General features: G+C 49.3%; 1 protein-coding gene across 6 annotated transcripts in view; it reads right to left on the bottom strand.

Annotated features, from left to right (window-relative positions):
- Nucleotides 1-23,642, bottom strand: part of B3GAT1 (beta-1,3-glucuronyltransferase 1) — a 39,168-nt gene extending 15,526 nt beyond the window's left edge. The window contains exons 1-3 of one of the 6 annotated variants that reach the window (XM_063354999.1): nt 23,127-23,642; nt 1,478-1,596; nt 1,176-1,322 (exon numbers count right to left, since the gene is read on the bottom strand). In XM_063354999.1, the coding sequence (XP_063211069.1) occupies nt 1,176-1,322; nt 1,478-1,481 (151 nt within the window). In that variant the 5' untranslated portion in view covers nt 1,482-1,596; nt 23,127-23,642. Of the gene's footprint in view, nt 1-1,175; nt 1,341-1,460; nt 1,597-23,126 lie in introns of those variants that run through there. The other 5 variants (XM_063355000.1, XM_063354998.1, XM_063355002.1 and 2 more) reach the window with 5 other exon arrangements.
- Nucleotides 23,643-24,548: the final 906 nt, after the last annotated feature.

Below are 24,548 nucleotides of genomic sequence, written 5' to 3'. Positions count from 1 at the left end.
GTCCACGGCCATTCACAAAAAATAGCTCCCAGTTTTTAGGGGCATTGAATCAAACTGGCATACAGACAGCGTATTCTTAGTAGTCTTTCAAGTCCTGCTTTAGAGCCCAATAGACCCCTCATCCTCTGAAACACTGTCCACCTTTCAGGGGGGACCACAGTCATTTTTCCCTTAAGAACTGCCCAAAGCCTCATGGGTGGCTGTCAGTCCTCCAGGGAGAAAGGTAAAGCTGCTCAGGCCAGACTCTAAAATTCTTGACGATTCAAACTGCACGTCAGTGTTCAGCAAAAGGATAAGGAACTATGGGAAAAATTAAAAGGGGAGAGGATCTCCCAGAGAAAGGGACCGGAGAGGGAAAATGAGCTGGCCTTCTTCCCCACAAGACAAGCCTCCCCACACTGACCTGCCTGCCCTGGCGCTCAGCAGAAGGGCAGAACCAAGAATGAAGAGCACAACAGGCAGCGTGGCTTCTTCCAGCCCCCAAGAGCTCTCACAGCCCTCAGATATTGCTGCTATGCCAAGAACAGGATAAAAACTAGGACCCTTCTGGCCAGAGAGGATCCCCCAGAACTTCCTGCATTCATCTGATTTGGGGCAGGGCTCTATTTAATGCTTTTTGTGACAGGTAGTGTGGAAGCTGATTCTCTCATAGCATTGTAACTCCACCAATCAGGTGAGATGCTGGCTCTTGCCTTCTCCTTCAAGTGCAAAAGCACCAGTTTTCTGCTTTCAGGAGGACACTTAAAAATGCTCTTTGCCTCATGTCTCCCAGAGCAGCTGTTTCAAGTGGCAGCTTTGCTTCCACTGCTCTCTTTTTTGCAGCTTTCCTTCTGGACCAACTTGTGTGCATAATGCTGCAAAGGCCAGCAGGAAGGAAATCCTCTCTTACAGATCATCAGGGAACAAAGAAAAGCATCTTCCTTCAGTTCTCTGGATATAGGCCATAAAGAGCTCTCCAAGTGCAGTAAGCGTATCCCATGGCTTGGAGTTTGATGTCTCTGAAGAACCCCTACGAGCCCTGGGCTGTTCCTACAGCAGAAGTGGGGAGGCTTCTGCATGAGCATGGACTGGGAGCTGAGATGAGCATGGCTGCCATGGAGAAATGAAATGAGAGAGGAGATGAGGACGAGGGAGGGATGCACAGACTTGGCATGGGCTGGTTTGATTTCTCTCACCCTTGTGCACTGCAAGCAGTGGAGCAATGGTGCTCTGGTGCCAGACGGTGATTAGTAGCGTCCAGGGCAGAACTATCAGCACGATAGCCAGGATGTCTCGTCTCTTCGGCATCTCCAAGACTGACTGGACCCACAGCTCCTCATTACCTGACAGTGAAAACCCCAGAGACAGAACAGCAGAGCACATGGAGAACAGAAATAAATGGGCAAGAAGGAACAAGGACAGAGAGAGAGAACGCGAGAGAGGGAGAGAGCAGCAAAGGCGACACGACTCGTAGGTCTTACCAGTGCTTACAACCCACCCATTGCAGAAGCAGGTTTGGAGGGGTCTCGGCTGCTGAGACCAGGAGCAGGAGGGCACTTCTACAGGACACTGCCGGAGCTGCCAGCAGGAACCTCAGGGACTCATTTGGAAGGAAACCTGCAACACAAAACAAAGGTGAGTAGGCAGAGAAAAGTACTAGGGAGCTGCTCCATAGAGTTCACAAATCCTCCTTACAAAGAACAAACCAAACTGGGGCAGTGAGCAACAGAAATGTGTCCCATCCCTCCAGGGAGAGGTGCCTCCTGAGTGTCCAGAGCCTTGCTTTCCTCTGCATCCACTTGTCAAGCAAGTCCCTTGCTTCAGCCAAGCAAAAGCTGCTCAGTGCCGCAGCGTCTGAACCATCCCCCAGCAGAAAAGCAGCCTGCATCCACAAGCCAGCCAAGCCTCACCACGCCATGTGCGAGTCCCAAGCCCCGAGGAGGAAGCAGAGACCGTAATGACCACATTACTTGCCTGACACGTCAGCAAGTGCTCTGACCCACCAGGCCCTCTCCCTCTGCCAGGCGGAGCACTCGGGGTGACTGCACCTACGCTCTTGGGAATACAGCTCCAGCAAAGCTGGTGACCCTGCGTTTTGCCCATCATTCTAATCCCCTCAGCTCAGACCTTCCCGCTGGCATCTTTGACGCAGCCAGTTTTAACTCAGGCTTCCAATGGCCTGTTCAGGTTCATTTCTTCCATCTCGGAGGTGTTGCGACTGGAGTATATTAAACTGCCACAATGGCTTAGTTTGATGCAATACAAGCACATACAAGATTTAAGCAGACTGTATTTTATCCAAGTATCTTGGCAAGCAAAGTACGCCACTTAGCAGGGACACGCACGGTGGACAGTTTGCAAACACGGGTAGCAGTTTAGTACCACCGTTCCCATGTGGGGGAACGCATTAGCCCGCTGCCAAAAGGGCTGCATTGCAGACAAGGGAGAGCCCAGAGAATACCGCAGTCGAAGGCAGGGAGCAGCCTGCTCTGGGGAAAAGCACTCATCTCCCACAGCACAGCTGCTGGCTGGCTGGTCACCACTGTCACCGCAGTGCCCTGGAAACTATCAGATCCCCCCCTTCAGTCAGAGGGGAGCTCCTCAAGCCTGGGCTGTACATAAAACACTACTTTGCAAATGTTTTTCCCCAAGAGCCTTGGAGCTTGCTTTTGCTTGGTTGCATGGGGCAGTCACAGACAGATCCAGGTTCAAATCCCTGATTAGCCCAATTTGGATTGATGTGAATTTCCCTTGGCTATGCCTTGACCACTGGGCTGTATGGTCAGCCTCCGGCACTGAGCCCAGTGGAAGACTTGAAGTGAAATGGCTGAAGGGTTGTCCTTGTAAAGTGTAAGCAAGCGATATTCAAGTTGCTGGGCAGAACCTGGTTCTTCCCAATTAGCACTTCAATCACAGAGGTATTAATTTACCAGGGAAAACAAGGGGTAGGGAACACACAGGTTGGCCTTCATCCTTAAAACAGGCAGGTTTTTGGACTCGACATTTGGACTCGATGATCTCAAAGGTCCTTTCCAACCATGAAGATTCTATGTAAATGTCCCTCAACAAAAGTTTCATCGAATCCTTTTTTTCCACACATACGAAACCCCAACTTGTCAAAAATTTTGCAGGCAACTCTAGCAAACAGCCAGTTGCCCATCCAGAGGTCTCTCACCAGGGAGAGACCTGCCACCTCCCATAGAAAAACCTGTGCAGAGATCATGGTGCCAGCATCTATGGAAGGAGGTTGTGGTGGAGCAGGGCAAGCTGCTGTTAGTGAGAGTGATAAGAAGAAGCCAGTCTTCTAGAAGGGTCTCCAGAGGAAACACCAACAAAACTCTAAACCAACCACCAAACACACCTGGTTCTATGGAAAGCAGGTTTTCCTGCAGTCAAGTATGGGGAACCAGCAGGAAAAAGCTTTTCACCGCCCAAGGATACACCCTGTGCAGCTCGACACCTGCAGACTTTCAAGGAAGCACCTCCCAGCAACGTGGATTTGTCCCCATTTTTTTCAGAACTGGAGAAAGAAGCCTCATCCAGATGAAATAAACCAGGAAGGAAGAGGAGGAATTATTCCAGCAAACATCAGCCTTCTGCTGCATCCCTGTCCAGCTCTCAGAGCCAGAGAAATCCCACTGGCCTGGCTCTGCCAAAGCACACAGTGCCCTCAGGAAAGAGCATCTGGCCTCATCCTTGCTGTCCCTGCAGTTGCTGTCAGTGCCTGAACAGAGGGCACTGAGTGCTGGCATCCTTTGCATCCTCTAAATAAAGCCAGTACACATCCCTTGAGCATCCCTGTAGGGCAGAGCCGTAAGGGGCAGCTCTGGCAAGACCCAACACCTTGCCTAGTGAAGTGCCTCCGCTGCAAACGCACCAAGGAAAGGACTCTGCCACTGGAGAGGGGGTGGGAGGAAATGTCATGCTAAAAGAGCCACTCAGAGTCAATTCGCAGCATTTGGCACGCTGCCACAGTGGGCTGGCATGCACCACATGCCCTGTTTGTCAAGGGCAGCTTCCTCCCAACACAGTGCTCTTACCTTAAAGATGCCTTTTCCCTGCCTCCTGCCAATCCAGACTCAAATTGTCAGCATCCTCCCATGGGACAGGCTCACCCTGGGCTTCATTTGATGGAGAACGGGCACCTTTGGGCTGGGGTACTACTCTATTTCCATCCCCTCAACACAGGGGAAAATGAGCAGGCTCCAACGATTTGTGCATTGGTCTCTTCAGCATCGATTCCTTTTAATTTGCTCCAGAGCATTTAGCAGCTCCCTGGTCAATCATCTGTCACTTTGGTGCTCCAGCTGCCAAGGGCCAACACAGCCCACTTGTGCCCCGGCAGAGAGAACTGTCGGCTTTGCTTTGCAGCTCTGCTAGGGCTGGCAGCAGAGAGCTCCCAGGGATGGCACTCTCTGCCATGGGAACCCTTCCTCCCTGTGTCCTCCCGGGGCTGGCTGAACGCTGAGCTCCTTTTGCACCATCGGCAATTGTGGGCTGCAGAGGAGAATCAGATACCCCGCGCGCAATGGCTGTAATGAATGTTCCTTCCCTACCCAGCACGCTCCACACGCCCAAAGGGACACAACCCCAGTATGGATCCGCATCGCAGATGGCGATGGTCGGCTGGGGGGGAACATGGAGCCCCAGACCACAGCCTGACCCCCACTTGCTGACCCGCACTTCTGCACCCCGAGCCGCACCCACCGTGTATCATGTGCTCTGCTCCGCAGCAAAGGCATTTGCTCGCTCTTAACTCCTGAAGCTGTTTGATTTTATTGATGACCCTGAGAAGCCTGACTGAAGGACATCGTATGAATTCACTTGGGGCTGCTGTGAGCACTATGAAATCTGGATTCAGACGAAGTATTTCAAGCGTGTTCTCTCTCAACACGCTAATGCAGTTGAGGGCCTCAGTGCAGGGTGACGCTAGTTCTCAGTGTAACAAAGCCACACTCGCACCTCACTGTCACGTGTTAAAGCTGCAAAAGGTGAAATCCATTTTCTCCTGTGAACAACATCAGCTAGGAAATACATGGTCGCCTGCGATTTTACACTGCTGGTGAGAGAAGTCACAGCTTCACAGCCCAAGACAGTGGGCTCGCCCCGCATCCAAAAAATCCCTCGCTACCAAAGCTGAATGATGCTGTTTGTTGCTGTTTACGGCACAAATGAGGCTAGCCAAAAATTAGTCTGGGGAAAATGACGCTCCTCCTCAAGGCATTCACTCTACCCCTGCCCCATCATAATACCACTCTCCTTTTCCCACTGCAAATGTTAAAAACAAAACCTGGCTTTGTTCAGACTGTCAATTTTAAGCTTCTGCTATCGCCTCCTCCACAAGGAAAAGAAGGAGGAACAAATTTAAACATGAACTAATTAAAAAGATCAAACTCTATTTTCCACTACGGAAAGTATACTTTCTTTTTTCAGTTTTGAAAAATCAGGCAAAAGGCACAAATCACCAGCTCAAATGTAAGCGGTTCTGGGGTTAAAATATTTCTAAGACAAAGGTGTTTTGCATAGTTTGGAAAGACTTTCCTTGGCAGAAATATATTTTGACATGCTGCAAGCAGAAGGGCTATGCCACATGGTGAAAGAGATTTCACATCCTCCGGCAGAGGGCAATGGAGTCAAGGCATGACAATATTAAAAGGGCACTCATCTAATAAAAAAAGCTTTAATAAATCCTGGAGCCATGTGTTGGTAACGTGCTGGATTATTAAATGCTGAAGTTTCTTTTTTTAAATCAAGTTAATTGGCGTCAGCTCTGACACTTACCGTAGGAAACACTGATTTGATCTGCAATCTGGTTTATAGTCAGTTTTACCTTCTTTCTTCCTTTGGGGCTGCTCAGCCCCAGCGTCACTACTCCCTGGTTTTCCCACATTGAACAGAAGTGATTTAGAACATGTTAAACTGAAGAATTGCTTGACTTGAATTTATATATATACCTAAGTCAGTGGAGTAAAAATACTGCCTAGATGTAAGAAAAAGACACACAAACAAACATACCAAACACTTACTTGTATTACAAAGCAGCCAGGAAATAACAAATAAACACAGCCAAATCCTACAACAAAAGCTTTACAGAGAAAATAAACGCTCATACTTCAGGATACAACTCACTAATAAATAGCTTTTCCCCCCTGTGCAAAGTATCCCCTAAACCTAAACACAGAGTTTCCTTCACCTTTGCAATGGCAACTGGTTCTGATCCCTGCTGGAAAATGATGCGGGTGCGGCACGAGCCAGCGCTGGTCCCTCTGCTCAGTCCCCCTCAATCCACGGAGCAGCCGGACCACAAGCCCTGAGACCCAACAAACCCTTTCCAATTTACATCCACGCCTGAGCTGGTTGTCTCGCCCAGAAAACAACTGAGGGCATGAGAGCACAGCACCGTCCTGTTTTCAGGTGAGGAGACCAAGGCACGGGGCAATCACGGCTCTCCCTTGCAATCACCCAGCACAGCAGACGCTGGGGACAAGGGCTCTGTCACTGGGCTCCTCTGGCCGCACACAGAAACACCGGTGAATGGCTCTATCTAGATGCTCCTTGCCACACCGCATGGCAGGGGATGGGTGTGACAAGCCTCTGTCTAAGATTTTGGTATTTGGCAGAAAAGGCTTGTAAAGCCCAGGCTAAAAATAAAGGTAGTAATAAAAGCCTCGTGCTCGTTAATTACTCTGTAAGCCATTACTGCCTAAAAACCCCATAACTTTAATGGGGGCTATTATAAGTATAGTAGCAAAACTGTGGAGCTAATTACTGTTTAGTTATTAAGCTGAACATAGCCAGAACTGAGGAATGAGCATGCAGAATTGCTTGTTCTTGGAGGATTTAATTAGGGGTGCCAACTTCAACCTCAGATTCTCCCGACCCACGGCAGAAAAGGACAGAGGCTCCGCACGATGACACAAGGGGCAACGCACCATGCTTGAGATGAGCTGATTTGTCCAACGCAAAGCTTGAATTGCAAGTCAAGAAAGGGAGTGAGAATGATGTGGAAACGTTTCGGACAACCATTACAAGCCTGCCAGCTAGAGGAGAATCGGATTCACCCACGGGAATCAAAAATGTTGAGCCAACGCGGACTGGGTCTGTGATGCAGGGTGAGGATTTGCATCATCTCTTCATCCAGCATTTGTTTCCTTTGTTTAAAAAATTAAAATAATTCCTGTGGCCAAAAATAGAGAAATGATGTGTTGTTCTTTTTATTTTCTTTCTTTTTTTAAACACAAGAAGTAGAAAATTCAGAAATATTGGACAAGCCTGGAAAGGAAGCTTGGTTTTAGGAGGTTGTTTTTCCACGCGATACTTTTGTCCAGCTTCACCTGCAAACCCTAGTTCTGTCCCTACACTTGCCTTGGCCACATACACAGGGGCCACTCCGTGTGTTTTCCAAACTGTTAGAGAAACTGAGGCACAGAGATTGCAGAATTTCCCCAACTTTGCAACAGTTGAGGTAAAACCTGACCTACTCTCCCCTCCTAGTCCTGAGCCCCTGTCGCAACAAATGGGATCAAGAACACAGATTATCTCACAGAAAAAAATAATATTAACCAAGCTTCTCAGAACAACACTTCAAATTTAAAGCAAGCATGAGCAAAGTGGATCAAGGGAGCTCAACACAAGCACAATTAGCTGCTGTAACTTATTGCCACAGGATACTAAGAAGAACAAGAACTTAACAGGATTCGAAAAAGGATTAGTTGTGTATGTGAATAAACTGCATATCCAGAATTAGAATGAACCACCCACCAGTTTGGAAAACATATAAACCCTTGAGTTTCAGAGCTTCAGCCAAATTTTAACAAGCATCAGAAACTTTCTCTTCTCCAGATTAATCTTCCCTCCGTGCTGCTCCGCCTCTGCAGATGCCAGTGTTGTTATTATTATTGTTTTTTATTTTTTTTAGGTTGTTAAAGACCTTAAAGATCATCAAGTCCAACTGTAAACCCCACACTGCCAAGTCCACCACTAAACCATGTCCCTCAGCACCACATCTGCGCATCTTTTAAATATCTTCAGGGATGGTGACTCAACCCCTTCCCTGGGCCGCCTGTTACGATGCTTGACAACCCTTTCAGTGAAGTTTTTCCTAATACCCAATCTAAACCTCCCCTGGCACAACTTGAGGCCATTTCCTCTTATCCTATTACTTGTGACTTGCGAAAAGAGACTGACTCCCACCTCACTACACTCTCTTTTCAGCTAGTAGAGGTGGCCAGAGCTAGAAACAGGACAGAAGATGTGATGGCACTGCTCTTATGCTGACTACACCGCCTAGTCCCACGATTTCACTGCTTCCAACAGCAAGGCAGATCTTCTGTTAAATCCTCACAGGATTTAATGCATTGTCCTAAATGTGTTTGCTTTCTTGTACAGGTTCTTACATCGCAATCATCACCAGAGTGCCCAAGTGTTGTCTGGGATTTCTCAAAGATCCTTAGCTACAGTCACTGCACTTCCTTTGCTTGTTGCTCCATGGACACGCCGGGGAATGCCTCGGATGGGGCAGGTATCCTTTTATCACAGTGCTTTTGAAAAAGGTTGAACCTGGGCTTTGCAAGCTTCTTGTGACAAGCAAGGCAGAAGCAAAAAACATGTCGCGCACTTGGCAAGGCTGATGTGGATCCTTGGTGCCTGGGAGAGTCTCCTCAGTCTTGGTCTGTTGCAGAGGCAGTGCTGCCCTTACTGGTTTCGGAGGATGCACTGGTCTCTCAGTCAGGATTGGCAACGCTTGGACCAGACGCTCTCTCGAAGCAGGAAGCTTTGGGTTGACTCAGGTCTTGGATGAGAAAGCATTTACAGCACCCAATACTTCTTGATAAACGGCTGCGCTTCACACATAGTTTTTAAAAAGCATCTCTATCAAGATGAAAAGCTGTTTGACTTACAGCCCACTTCCAAAATAGAAAGACAACTGGGAGTTGTTTTCTTAGGGAAAATGCTGATGACACCCAGGAAAACTTGTTCGACTTTCTCTAAGGTTGCTTGTGGGTGAGTGCTGAATACATGCTGGGAACAGAGTGCTCCAACAATTAGCTCATTTAAAGGTTTCTCCATTAAGACTTCTCGAACTTGTGACACAACAATACCTTGACTTATCCTCTTTGCCCATCTAAGACACCATCAACACTGTCAGAGACAGACATATTTCCAGACTTTCTATTTCCACCTCTGTGGCCTGCATTGCACTGAATATTTTGTGCACCGCTGACTTCCATAGATTTTAAAAAGTGACATTAACAAAGGATGACCCATTTTCAACATGATTGGACTAAATTCCCCAGCTCCATAATAGGCTTTGCATATGCTTTGTCCAAAGGGTTTGAAGACACGCGCTTCCGCGTGATTCCTCATGTGAGAGAGGCGGGAGGCCCAACCACCAAGCCTCACCTTTGCAACCAGCAGACCAGCCACGGCCACTGTTTCAGGATCTGCCAGACTGAATCATTGAGCCAAACACGTCAAGTTAACACCAGGCTCCCTGTGGACTTGCCTTTCTCACTCTACCCAAGGAAGCCTCACGAGTTAAAGATGAGTAACGTAGCTGGGTGATGAAAGAATGGACATGGCTGTCAGAAGGAAGACTGCGACGCTCACTAATGCTGTAGCAAGGATTACCTCACCACCACACGGTTCACAGCTTTTGTTGTTAGCGGTTGAGAGAAGCCCCAGGCTTTTATATACTGTCTAAATTCAGGGTGTAGGATTCTCTGGGTGCATCTAGAATCCCGGGCTAGTGGGATACGCTGGGGGCTGCCTCCCATCACACTGGCACCTGGGAAAGTTCACAAATATGACCGTCAACTAGGAAGAGCTATGCCCAGCAAGCCACAAGCCCTAATTTTATCTCCCAGCTGGCTCTGCAATATGTTCCCAATCGCAGACCTGGAGATGAGACCGCTCACCTCCCACGCACTGGTGCCTCTAGCCTTGCTGGGGAGATGAGGCCGGGGGAGCAGAGCGGGGCCCACCACCCGCTCAGCTGCGGGTCAGGGACCGCAGCACGTGGCACACACCTTTCAGCATCAGCTGGGAGGCAGCTCACCAGCTCCGTACCTGAGACCTGGCTTCACAGCCATCACAGCGCTTACTTTTAATTATTGAGCTCTTCCCTTTTTCACCCCTGAAAAAAAAATAATCTTGCTCTATTTAAAAAGGGTTATTAATAGCCTGATTCTAATGCATGAAAAAAGGGGGAAAAAAGAAGCCTTGCAGAGCTAGTGAGTAAGCTAGCCCTCACCCACTGCAGCAAGTCACCGCTGTGCACCCTAAACACCTTAAAAAGGGATTTAGTTTTCAAAAGCATAATTTTTCTTTTTTTCCAATAGCAAACATCAAGTATCTGAAAGGTGGGGTTTTTTTGAAGGCTGTGGAAAAAACCACGCAGGCATCCAAATTCTCCATTACTTTTGAAAACACCAGCTGTTATAAGCACAAGTCCCTGAAGACACCATTGAAGTAAAAACTGCTTTGTAGGAACTGTTGTCGGAGTTCTTTGATAGTGTGCACATGTCCGGGCTGAGAGGTGCTCCGGACAGGCCGTGAAGAGCATCCATTGCTGTCGCAGGATGCTGTTCCTGCTTAGGGGAGGCAGAGTGCTCCCAGCACATGGAGAATTCATGCATGGCATCTCCTCCGCACACCTCCCCACAACGCCACTTTCAACACGTGCTACTCACGAGGCAGCCGCGGAAGGCTGGAATTAGTTACTTCGTATTTCAGAAGCATTAAGAGCAGGTAATTTGGGCTGAAATGCTTCTGGGCTATAAATTCATATATAAATTCCTGCCTTATTGCAAACTTTTCACTGCAGACAAGCCTGCAACAGGGCCAGGGTTCCCAGTTTAGCTGCTGTGCCCTACTCAAGCAGCCTGTGCACGAGTCCTTGTTAGCTGCTGCCTGAGCAACAAACCCTCCAGCATCATAGCATGCCCCAAAGCTGCAGAAATATATTTATATCGTAGCAGCAGTGCTTGGAGGGACAGGGCCATTCACTGAGTCACAGAAGTATTTCCTACAGGTTTTCTCTCCCATAGCTTTGTGGGACAGATCTAGCAAAGATGCAGCATGGCACTCAGAGCTCTCTCAGCTCCCTGATTAGCAGCCAGTCAAAAAATCATAGCCAAAACCATTACACCAACCTACAGAGAAACCCCCCTGCTCCCATCCCCGTCATATGGTTTCTTTAAAGAGATAAGGCTCAAATCCTAAGCCCTGCTCAGTGCTGGGTGGTCAAAGAGGGCACAGGGAGTCCGACAGCCTGTGACCTCTGCAAAAGTCACTAATGGGACTGAGGGATTAACATCGATTCTTTCATGCTACAGCGTGGAAAGGGAAGCGGGGTGGGGGGATGGAATCTGGGATGATACAGCAAACACCCAACTATAATTCTGCAGCTTGCAACACAATCAATCGCTGCTTGCAGTTCTGCAGTCCATTAGTATGGCCACAAACCTATACAACCTTCTCCTTGGAAACAGGAAGGTCATTTTAAAATTATCTCCCTTCGATTTCTGGTCCCTGCCGAATTTCGGCAGGGTCTCCTAACCCTGCTGTGATGCACTCATCCTTCTTCCCTCACCTCCTTTCTCCACGGTGAACATGGAGGCTTCTACCTGCCTGGGAACCCTTGACAAGTCAGAATAACATTGCCCATTTGAGAGGCATTTGGAAGGAGATGATTTCTTTTCCTCTACTAGCGTAAAAACTCCATATGCCAATCCAATAAACCCAGAGCTATTCCAGTATTGCCCAAGGAGGTGGGATCTGGCTCTTATTTTGTCTCTTAGTGGGGAAAGCAAGGGCAAAATCTACCAGTTTGTCCAGCTTCCAATCTAAGCCTGGTTCTGACTCTGGCTTCCCCCGTGGCTTAGTTATTTTGGCTCACCTGCACCTCAGCTTGCTCTAGAGGTGAGATGAAAATAGCTGCCTACTTTTGGACAGGAATCACAAGGCTCAAGTAGCTCACAGGCTAAATACAGAAATGGCACAAGCTCTGATGCCTGAGGTGCTGGCAAAGCGCAACTCACACCAATCTGACAGCCTGGTGTGCATGCCTGGGGAAGGTCATTTCTCTTAATTTTAGAATCACCCAAGGGCCAAACCCAGCCCAGATCTTCTCCATATGAATGAGGAATGGAGAAGCCAACCAAAAGCTGGAGACAGAACTAAGCCAGCAGTTTCATAGCCCAATTCAAAAAGCAGTGAACAAGCAGCCCTCGCAGGCAGACAGACGCCTACGAGTGCCTCTCCCTGCTGCCCAGCTCCCCAGTACCGCTCACCAGCCCCTGCCATTTCCAAGAGCATCTTCATCCCTTGCAAAAGCTTGATCTGCTTGGCCAAGCACCATCCTGCCACCAAACTAGTTGGGACATAAGGAAATATCCCTGTGGTCCGCAGAGTGTCTCAGCACCAGGAAACTCTAATCTACGAGTGGTTGAAAGCACGCACATGTAATTTGACACACAGAGAGACGCAGAGATGGCTGATGGACAGACAGACTCCCTCGCAGGGTTTTACTTGCAAGGTGAGGAGCAAGACAAGCCCTTGGGGAACTCTGAGAAACTGGAGGGTTTTGTAATGGCTGCTCTAAGAATATTGTAATCATGCAGTAATTACGGCGCATCTCAAATCAACGAGGCAAATTACATCGTTATTATTACGACTGTCACCAGCCTTGCATGGCAGGGACAGAGAGGCAGGCCATCCCTTGCCCAAGGAAGGAACAGGGTTAGGAGAATATCAACAGAGCTACAGCACAGACCCACCACACTCCCTTCAGGCCTGTCCAACCCATGTGGTGGCAGCCTGGGAGCTTCCTCAAGTGACTAGAACCCACCTGTACTTTCCTAGGCTGTATCTCAAGGTTAATTAGTCAGGTTGATTTTACCTTTTTTTAATTAAACAAATATCTTCAAGCACAAGAGCAGCCCTTGTCATTTGATTGGAACTGTCAGTCTTTCAAATGTCATTCCTACAGATGACTAATCTTTAAAAACAAGAGTTACTAAACTCTTTCACTCAGTTGATAGTGAGCCAGAACAGAAACGATAGTTGAGACAGAGAGGGAGAAATCAGCGCTGCCGGACTCAGAAGGGCGCGGTGCTGCAAGTGGCCCTGAAGCCTTTTGGCAGCTCGAGGGACTGGGGCTTCCTGAGAAATGCAGAATGCCAGCTATGAAAGTGGGGGATGCGGCACACCTGTGAGGACATCTCGGCACACTTCCTCCTCCGAGTTGCTGTCATGTTGACGAAAAAGAGAAGAATTTCCTCTTTCAGTCTCTCCGAATGTGTTGGTTTTCTCAGTCCAGAGCAAAGACCTCGTTTCATTCTGCCTCCCCCGCAGGCTCCCTTTTGAGTGGGTTTCCCTGGACTCTCTGATCCTCCATTTTCTCACATCTGTCCAACATAACACTGCTTTGGGAAGCATCCTAAGATTTACAAGCCAGAAATGCACCATAGTGTTAGCAGCAGGGGAGTGCACGTGCTGATCCCAACCTGAACGTGAACACTCGCCTACTCCACAACCCCTTTCCCCCCCTAGAGTGGGATCTCAGCCCTGGATTGCTGCGTAGTTCACAATTTGCTCTGTAACAAGAATGACTCAGGCTGTAGGATAAGTTATTAACTTCAGCAGCCAGAGTCTCTTCCCATTAGAGCGTTATGGTGCGAGATGCCTGGGTGAGACAAAAAGGACTGCCAGGCAGAGAACAGAGTGCACGAGACAGCGATGAGAAATAATGTTGGCAGCATTATTAAAAGATAAATTGGAGGAAGAAAGGTGGTGTATGTGTAGGGTGACAGCTTTAGAGGATTGTAACAAACCCTTTGCCACCAGGGGCTTCACAGCTGTCAAATTTCCCTAAGCCCGGGGACAGGGCAGTGGCAGGGACACAGCTTAGGTCCTCCTGCTCCACAGGTCAAAGCACCCCTTCCACACACGTGTCCTGCCAGTGTGAAACCCCAGAAGTATTCAGCAGCAACAGGTTTTTGGTGTGCAATGTTTTCCTGACCCCAGCACCTCTTCACACGATTACAGTGACAATAATCCCAGCATCCTCACAATGCCATGGACAGTTCCTTCTCCACAAAGGGCAGAAACTGGCAGCTTCCCCTCCTACTGTCCTTTGGGCTTTATTTATAGAAAGGCATGTTTTATTGCCATTTTTGCTTCTTCCTGAGGCTAGGCTGCCAGGCTCGAGGCAGAGATAGTATCTACACCTCCAGGATCCAGACAGCTCCACCTTGCTGCCAAGGGATTCATCTTAAAGAGTAATTTTATTCACAGTTATGCCTGCCAGGCCCCCTTCTCAATACTCTTGGCTTAACACTGGCTGCTTGCTCTGGGAGAATTTCAGAGCTAAAGTAACTAATAACTTAGAGCAACTAACTCTGTCTAAGGTAGATGTGACTTCAAACTCAGCCACCCAAGAACGAGTTGAACTCTCATCACATCGCTTCACAGTCTCTTTTAACAGTCTCCTGCCACACCTGAACCTCTCTGCTCAGGCCAAGCTAGCACATACAAATCTATCAGCATCCTTCCCACTGCCCAAAGAGCCCACAGACCCCTCACTCGCACGCCAACCGCTTCCCATGCAGGGAGAGTTGTCCTGGCCCCTACCCTTAGCGCTCAGATTCCACCCAATCTTTTCAATGCTCCCAATTTTAACACTTGCCATTTTTTCATGGTAAAAAATCATGAATCGTGCCAGAAATGATGCTCATATAACTGAAAACCAGAAATAAATACTTCCAAATCCTCACAGAAGGTCATTCCAGGAGCTGCACACTCTCTGAAAATGAATATGTTAAGAGTCACGCCTTGTGGATGTGCCACTATTATAAGAAAGACACTGGAAGAATTATTCATTAGTAGTGACTTCTGTAGCTCTAATCTCCATAACCAGCTGCCGTTCATCCAAGCGGATCACAGCCCATCTGAACAAACCTTTGAATGTCCATACAACCCCACATCACACAGCCAAAGTCAGCCTCTCCCGGGCCGCTGCATCCCTGCAGCTACCGGAGGAGCTGAGGATGGGAAGGATAGAATATTCCTGTATCTCGCCGAGGCTGCAGGGAGCATGCAGACAGAGAGTGCCATAAACTGGCTGGCAGCCTTTCAAGGGTGGCAGGCTTGTGCCAGATTATACTTCTCTTTCCCAAATTAGAAGCAAAACGTGCCACTAGAAAGTCAGGTGAAAGCGGTCTCTCAAGGAAGCAAGAGGCTGCCTCTCAGTCCCACTGCGTGAGGCAGCATCTTAAAGCATCCTGCTAATCTGAGCACATCCATTGCCTCCCAAAAAAAGCCACAGCTCTCAGGGTCCAGCCTTGCTCTGTGCTGTCCCAAAACCACCTGCTTTGCCCTGGGAGACACACATCATGGGTTGCTGACCCCCACCATAGGCTGTGCTAGGATTTAATCACAGCACCAATCTCCTCCCATTCATACATTCACACCAAGCCCCTCATGAAAGCAGATAAATACAAAAACTTATCTTTCTCCAGCCCTGGGGCATGATCTGGATAGTGGTATATATGGACCACAGGAGACACGAAAAGACCAAACAGGCCCCCTCAGTGGTATATATGGACCACAGGAGACATGAAAAGACCAGACAGGCCCCCTCTCTGCCTCAGTCATGCAAGTTTACCACCCAAGCGTCATCTCTGCACGGTCCTGCCAGGCTTCCAGCATCCAGCAAGCTCCCAGTTCAGAACAGGACTGCAGCTTACTCCCTATGTCTCACTCCCTCCTTCAGAGACCCAGCCCACTCACAGATCTGCCTCTCAGCAACCATCATGTGCATCTATTATTCAGAAGAAATATCAACTTATTCATGAGCCAAAATAGGTTCCAGGTACTGCATCCAGTTGCTAACAAAATTCCTCCTGCAAAGCTGCTCTTTTTTCAGCCTGGGCTGGACCAAGAAGAGCGCAGTGCTGCTCTCGCTTTGATCCCTCCGGAGGGTTTTACAGCTTTGTTACGGTGAGGGACAGGAGTTAACAACCCTGTCAGGCCGCTCCCTCATCATCTGGTTAATGTACCTCGTTAATGGCTACAGCACAATATCGCTCACCTCCTGTACACTCCACAAACTCCAACCTTTCCCTTGGGCTTGCAGTTACAGTTCCTCACAGGGACAGAGGGATGGCAGGGCAAAGAGGGCATGGGAAGTGATGTGGTGCCCACAGGAGGACAATGACTTACCTAGTGTGTTGTCACAGAGTTATTCACATACCAGGGAGGCATCTAGCTACAGCAGGCACACAGGAGCTCACACAAAATAGCAAAATTATGCTTCCCTTACATCAAGTCTGAATCTGAATGTGGCAGTGCTGGACTGCTCAGGGCAGTGTAATAGCTGCCCTGGGTTGGAGGATGGCTCCTATGCCCAATTAAACTGTATGAATGGTTTCTTTCAGCATTGCTCCTCATCTACACATACAGAAAATCCTTCCAGAAGTGCTACCCCTTTGCTGATGACAGGCAAGGCTGGCTGGGCAGGCACAGAGAGGAGGCAGGAGGAAACACGCAAGCTCGCTGCATCTCTTGTTGCACTGTGAGCAGCCACAGCTGGTGTGAAAATGAACAGAGCGCACCAGCGAAGATCGCAAAAAAGGCCCCAAATCCTGCACTGGAGTACCCAAAAATGGTACAGCACTCTGATGTATTTCTCCTGCGCAGGGATGGGCTGAAGGCCTTGGGACAGTGGTTCCCACAGTACTAATTCCTACCACAGGACTGTTACATCAGTACAAGGGTGGCACTACATTTCTGTGGTTGTATGGGGAAGACATAACTGAAGCTGGAAAATGCTCACTTGGATGCACTCGCCAGAAGCCCTGCAGGGCCGTTGGTGTCTCAGCAGAGCTCCAGGTTTACTCTTTGTGCCACAGCCTATGGGATTCAGATGGAATAATAATAGAAGATCATCTAGCTTGGTCCCGTGTGGCCAGAGCAATGTCACTCCCCAGCACTTGCTGGCTTTTGCTCATTCCCTGAGAAGCTGGACTCCCCCAAGGACTTTCCCATGCAGCCTCCGGTAAGTACAGTCCTGGCCCTCACAGGGCCACCTGTGCGAAGAGAAACGCGTTGGTACACATTTCTTCTTTAGCTTTAGAAGCTGCTAAACAGATGGAAAAACACAGGATGAAATCTAAGGAGTTTAGCTAGAACGCTTCAGCGCCAAGGTGGTATTTATAGAGAAGCCCAGGGGGAGGTAACCCAGGCACCCACTCCACTGTCACACTGTGTTTCTCTGCGAGAGGCCATGGTGCGCTGCTCCGAGGCAGCGTCACTCCTGCAGCTCGCTCAGCACCCACACGCATATGCAACCAGACCCACTCATTCCCAGCAGCACACAAAAGCATCTAAGCCTTCGCCTTGTGCCACCAGGACAAGAGAAGAGTATGGGCTATTCAAAACTACAACTTTTGAAAAGTGAGATCCCTCTCCTGCTGATGGTGATAGGAGTTATGCTTTTTATTCACTGAGAGCTGGAGTGGGCCACGAATCACGCTGGCATTATGTTATGATAATGCTGAAAGTATTATAAATGCTTTGCGCGCCAGATAAATCCTGGAGCAGGCTTCCAAATCCCCTCAAAATCCCCACTTGCGTCTCTACATTCATCCATTCATGAAATCCAGAGCAGAGCCTCAGCATCCATCCTTTTGCTCCTGGTCTCTTTCCAGCTGAAAGGAAGGTGAGGGAGAGTCAAGGTATTTCTTCTGGATTAGCCTTCTTTTGTCTTTCAGGTGCCAAATCTGAGGAAGAAACTGTGCTAGGGCTTTTAAGAACGACATCCAGCAAGGCACTGGAGACAAATCCCGCGCCCCTTTCTCCTGTCAGAAAGTGAATCGCGTCTCATTCTCCACAAGCTCTGGCCTCCATAACCACAGCGAGCTGCGGCACTGGAGAAACTGGGGCTCTACCACCCACACAAGGCAATGCGCGGCGTTCGTGAGGCTGGAGGAGTGAGACCTTGCAGGCAGCCAGGAGAAGATCTTTGGGCCGCAGCTGCAGTTGTGGACATCTGGCTCCAGATGAATTCCCACTCACAACAGGTCAGACGGGAGCCGCACTGGCCTTGCAGTGCCCGTACGCAGGGGCCTATGGTGGGAGAAACCCACCCCTGCTTCCACGGTGCCCACAGCACGGCTCGCTGCCTAGATTCTTTTTGCAATCAATGAGGAGAATTCATTCGGCTTATTTTAGACTAATGCCTTCAGATAAGACGAGTCGCACGCTGGAAATGCCCGTTTCTCTTTACTATACGGCTGAACCTACATGAGCTGAAGATATCCGCATCTTCAGCACACTTAAGCAAAGGGTTCCCACCTTTCTGGGGGGTAAGCAGACTTTGTTCTCTGAGCCACAGCTTTTAATTCCCTATCCACTGGGCTTTAACAGGGTTCCCAGATGGCAGACAGTGCAGAAGAGTAAATTTTTCTGACAACCTAGCCCACCGGTCCAGAGTGCACAAGGCAGGAACGGAAGGAGGGAGTCTGAACTCTACTTTTCCCGTTGCATTAGCAGGGCACCAGCTGTTATTATTTCAGAGGGGATAACCAGACTCCAGCAGACAGTGTGGAAGGAACTCGGGCATCAGCGGACATCTCTCTTCTGTGGGCTCTCCAGTGCATGCATATCTTTGCAACAGCACGGAGCTGAATGGAGAGAATTCTCAATCATGATGTGAAAATGTAAATCCCCTCCCCAGAGGTTTCAGAGATGGTCTTTTTTCATGCCTTTCTGAAGATTGTCCCATTCTAACCAGCAGAATTTCTTCACTGGGCTCCCGTATCTTTCCCAGAAGACTCCCTACGTGATCACAGGCCAATCACCTTTCCCTTGTCAGCATTTGGATACCCTTCCATGAAAATCAAGCATGCAGTATTTTCTCTGTCCATCCTGTTTACTTACATGCTATGCTCCAGTGCAGAGACTAGAAGTTCAGAGCACCAAGGACTCTGGACTATCAAACCACGTCTCAGGAACTAACAATAAACAGCATTCCAGGGCAGCGCACAGGCTGGAGCTGGGCCAGGAGTGCCCAATGCATTAACACATCCTTTGAGAGCGAATACATCACCTGCTCTTAAAGAACAGCACAAGAAGCGCAGGAAGCCTTGTACAGAAGTTTAGCTTGAGTCCCTTCTTTAGGAAAACAGCTCAGATCCAGGCAGGAGGGGGATCCTGAGCATTTCCTATTTATTCTCCTGTCACTGCTAGGCATGTCACAGTGTGTTCCCCACGGCTCCTGTGGATAGGATAGCTGGAGGGGTTTCTGAAGTACCACTGCAGCTGGCAAATTGCTTCAAGGCTCTGTGGTACTCGGGCAGGACAGGGCACTTCTCAGACAGAAACACAGAGTACGTGTGCATCTGCACACAGCTGTACAAGGGGAAGAACACGCACTTCGATGCACAGGCCAGGATGGAAAACGTAGGTGTGCAAAGCTGCCTGTGCAAGCGTGCTCCAGGCACAGTACAGGTACCCATAAGGTATGTTGTTGCGCAAGAGTCATTTTATGAGCCTGTGAACAACGTGCCTTGGAAAATGCCATTGGGTACAACACCGTATCCACAGACAGAAAGGGTGAAGAACAGGAGGAGGACCAAACTGGCTAAATCTGTGGCACAAAGCCATTATCACTGCGAGAAACCATCTGCTCCCTAGCACAGTGAGTTGTTCTCAGTTATTTCCTCAATCTCTCAGTGCCTCAGTTCCCTGGAGGCGTGGAGTTCCCATTAAAAAATGTAGGAGGATATATTCAATACTGACTAATACGCTGTATTACTTAGAGCACGTGGGGGTGGTCCACGTGTCTAGATCAGGATATGAAGATTAATTATGAGCCACACCCTGTGATCTCCACTCAGCAAAGCCCTTATTAGCTTCTGAAGGTGAATCCAGCCCTGATGTCAACTTGCCAACCCAAACACAAACAGATGGGGCTCGCAGGAGAAAAAGGGAGAATCTATCCTCACTCTTCAGACCTTGTGCCTGGCAAAGATCTCTTCTCTTGCCACCAGAGAAGCGAAACACTGGTAGGTAACCGATTCAGGATCTCCACAAGTAAAGCATAAAAAACCAACATTCAGAGAGGAAAAAACTGCTTTTGCACAACTCTTTTTTCGAGCTGGTAGGAAGCGCAAGACAGAGCAACGGCTTTGCAAAAGGCAAGTCTCAACACCCACGAAAAAACTAATTGCAACATTTGCCCTACTGCCCCTTAAAAGGCAGTTCTTTTTCATTTCCCAAGGCTTCTACTGCTGTAACATGAGGGTGCTGGAAAAGATTAAAAGGGCAGATGCATTGTTTTCCTTTCAGAAAGCATTATTTTGACATTGAGCAGCCAGCTTTGCACAAGGAGAAAGCGTGTGCTCACACTTTGTTACTGGAAGATTTCTTGGGCAGCTTAGGCCACATCTCCCAGCTACAGACATTGTTTGCCAGAAAAGACGCAGCATATATGAGCGTGCTAAAAACGGACAAGGCCGTGCACACTGGAGACACTCACTGCTCTTCCTGCCTCAGAAGGTGCACAACTGCAGAGCAAAAACCCAGAAAGATGCAGAAGAACACTGCAGGTCAAGAGAGGAAAGACAGCAAATCCAGGCATCGCTGTAGCGGGCTGGGGCTCTGGGAGACACTGCCCTGGTGAGGACAAAGCTACGGGAGAACAGAATCGATGACCCCAGTGGCACCGCATCAGGCATACAAGGTGACAGTCCCTTCCTTGCGTTGGGGCACGACCTCCCCTTAGCATTCAGTCTCCACTGTGAGCCGCCTCGATGGGTCAGGAAACTTTGGGATGCCAATTAACAAGGGAGAAAGCTCTCCCCCTCTCCTCCTTGCCGACACACGCATGCGGAGGGAGATCCTTTCTTACGGATCTCCTCCCACTTGGCTGTCCTAGAGAACAGAAATGACATGAGAGTTGGGACCCCTCTTTTGCACCTTCCTCAGGTCAGCCCGGCTCGGAGGGAGCCAGCTCTCATCAAAGCTGTTACTGCGTTGCTCACAACTCCAAGTTCACAGTGCTCCGCTAGAGAAGCTGACAGCGTTTCACCGGGAACGCCTATGGGGGGTGCAGGGAGGGATTTATAACTCAGCTGCATGAAATGGTAAAGTACTCAGAGCCAACATCACCAATGCCATTTTTCTTCCTCTTTCATACACCCATGCATATTCAACCAGGAAAATAAAATTATTGGTCAGATACTTTTCCATTATAGTAGCATCCACTGTCCTGCTGGCTTTGACGATTTTCAGGTTCTTGGCCCCTATCACAGAATTAACCCTCCTGGGAGAAATTTCCTTCTTTTTTGCCATCTAATTATTCAATCCCTTCACCAGAACATCTTCCATATTCCTCAGTGCTTTGAAACTGACACAGAAGACAGAGTTGGGTGCTACATACAGAAAGAAGATTATTCTACCCTCTTTTCCCAAGTGCCTCCATTTTCCCACACCTTTTCAATTCCATCTCTGCCAGGTAACCCAAGCAATCCTAACCATAGTAACCTTCCAGCCAAATCTTGTTCAGTTCATTCGCATTGGAGATCTGTGTACAGACAAGGACTAATTACACAAACAAGGCAAGCAAGATGCATCTTGGGTGAGTTAGGAGAATTTCCTCATATAAGCAAGGATTACTCATGGAACAAAAGAATAGCTTGAAGCTCCACTGCACATTTACACGGCCCTTCTTCCATATTTATGTGCACGCACAAACACACCCAACCTCACGCATTTACACAAGTTGGTGACACCTCACTGTAGATGTTCAGGGACACTAAGAATTTAGACAAGTACTTACAGACCTATGCAACAGACTGCACAGTCTCTTCTGGTCCATAACAAACACTGGACCATAAGCTCCTTAGATGTATGTACAAGCTCTTACGTCAATTGACGGCACTCTGGGGCTCATTACTTTCTGCACTGTATGAACATAAGCGGCGACTTCTGTGATACGTCATTATCTAAGTAACCAAAGCAAATGCTTCCTAACCCCACGTCAAGTCCCATCAACAAGCCCTGAGGGCAAGAGGAGGAGATATCTGACAGATATTGCAGCAGCAAGATCCTGCCAAAGATATTGAGGGATGCCCAGGCAAGACCTGCACTTGCTGGGATTAAGTGGATATGGGCTCCACAGCTGTAAACACCAGGTTCTCCCCAGTGCTTTCCCAAGCATCTGGGCTAAGCCACCTCCCAATACTATTTGAAGTTGCGCTTTCTGGTCTGACTGAGAGAAATTAGGACTTTCAGGGTCAGAGACCCAGGAACTGAGTCAGAGAGAGGCCCAGCAGGGAAAAGGAAGGCATCGTTTGTGGACAGCTTCATTGATCACCATGGACTTTCTCCCCCGTAATCACTATTTTTCATCCCCACCCACTCCCACAACATAACATGACACAGAGATCACTCCTCAGATGGCAAAGCATCGCTCAGCCATCTCCTATTCCTCCAAAAGATAGCACTCAGAAAGCTTTTCCCTTTAAGCAGCCTCAAAGTTGGCTCTCACCACTGCTGGCACGAATGAAAGGGATTTCAGTTCCCCCTCCTCCTAAACCCATCTCTTTCTGTTGCAAAGAAAAGGCAGAAGATGGCCAAGGGAAGAGAAAAGCAACTCTCTCAGTCGCTTCTCACCTCCCTCCCGTCTTTCTGCACGGATGCAGCGGTGGGCTGGAAGGGCGCGGGGCCATTGTAGTCCCCACGCAGCTTTCCCGTGAGCCACACACAAGCCCAGGAGGGGAGCCCCAGAGCAGGTGCAGGGCTGGGAGGGCAAGGCTGGGAGCACAGTGCTCCTGGAGGCAGACACAGGCATATTTCCCCATAACCCACCCAGCCTTCCCCAGGCAAAGCAGCTTGGCATCGTCAGGCACCCAGTCTGAGAAAGGGGGGCAAAGTGATCTCCAGCACTGCAGCCCCTGGGACCCATTCTGCATCCTTTAAATACACTGGGAGGGGTAGAAAAATCGCTTTGAGTCTTTCCTGCTTTCTCCCACTCCCTGCCCGCTGCATACACAGATACACACACACACAGAGCCCTGTGCATAAAGGATCTCTGTCCTGCTCAGCTCAGCCACGCAATGCCTGCAAGAAGCAAGAGTTACCTTATTCCCATAGCCTGAACCGCCTTCTCTCTCCATCGTGGCCGGGAAGCTGCTCCCATTCATGCTTTAATCCCTGGGAACAGAGGCACGATTCAAAGCGGCTGTTCACCCATCGGAGTGGGCTCCCCCCCAGCAACCTCCTCCTCCTTCTCTCCTCCCTTTTTCCTCGTTTGTTGGGTCCAGATTTTTATTTTTTTTAATGTATTCTTTCTTAATCCAGGCAGCAACCAAGACACTCCTTCATTGCCTCTCTTCCTCCCCGTTTCACTCGCAAAGAAACAGCATTGGAGAGCTCCTTCCTCCTCCACAGCCTCTGTGGACCTCCGGTTCCCCAGGTCTGCCTTTCTGCAGCGTGGCGTTAAGGGAAAGAAAGAGAGTGAAAGAGGGAGGGAGGGAGCGTGCAAACAGGGAGGAGGAGGAGGAGGAGGCCAACGGGGTGCAGGAGGAAGGAGCCAGAGCGTGGCTGGCTGCTTTGTATCCAGAGCGGTGCCGACAGCCCCTTCCCTCCCCCCCACCAGAGGAGGACCTGCGCTGCTAATGGTCTGTACCAATTTATTCCACTTAGGCAGGGGCACTTCTCCCTGCAACGGGAGGAAAAGCCAGGAAAGGCTCTGAGATGGCCCCTTAAGGAATTGGTTCCTGCTCTCCTCACTCCACGGCATCACCCACTGAGTTTGCAGCCACGGGCTAGGGAAGGCGCTCTCCCAGCTCAGCAGGCAAACGGAAAGTGTGAGGCTAGGAAGGGCTGCGCGTGAGGGAAGGGTCTTCTGGTGAGGAGGCACCCCTATGGGAGAAAGCAGTGACCGTATGGCTAGGTGGAAAGCAAGGTTGCCCTCCAGCCTCTTGGGAAGGTAGGCTGAGCTCTGCTCCTCTTTCTGCACGTGCGCTTTAGCAGAAGCACCCTCCACTGCTCGTTGTGTGTGCCTCCATGCCCAGACTGATGGCTTCTTGTCTGAGTCCACTTGGGCTTTGCAAGCAGTGGGTAACACTCATTAGATCTTGTGCAACTCCCCCTTCTATCTAGCACTGTGTCTTTCCATGGCCCCACTCAGCCATCCCTACCCAAACAGCAAGGTAAAAAGCCCCACGTCCACCCCGGCAGCTGACTAAGGCACTGGCACTGGGCAAAGGACAGCAGGAACATGCTTTCCCCGTGGGAAGGAGGTTCTGGATGTGACTTGGGCTGCCCCTAATCTGGGGACAATTGCAACAAGCCCAGTGGGCAGACAGGACACTTCTGTGACCTCTAACAATGCAGCAGGAGCCTAGGTATACCCCCTTCCTCCATAGGGACCACCTGGAGGATGCAGGGCTTGAAGGGGCTGGGGACCAGAGTAAAGATCTTACCTCCTGATACTGCCCTTTAATAGTTCACCCAGGCGGGGCTGACTCATGCTCAGGAGCAGATTTCTCCGAGATGGC

The sequence above is a fragment of the Chroicocephalus ridibundus genome, chromosome 18 (genome assembly GCF_963924245.1).
Source record: "Chroicocephalus ridibundus chromosome 18, bChrRid1.1, whole genome shotgun sequence".
NCBI classification, from domain to species: Eukaryota; Metazoa; Chordata; class Aves; order Charadriiformes; family Laridae; genus Chroicocephalus; species Chroicocephalus ridibundus.
The sequence above is the reverse complement of the archived record's forward strand: the minus strand, read 5'-3'. Positions and strand labels throughout refer to the sequence as shown.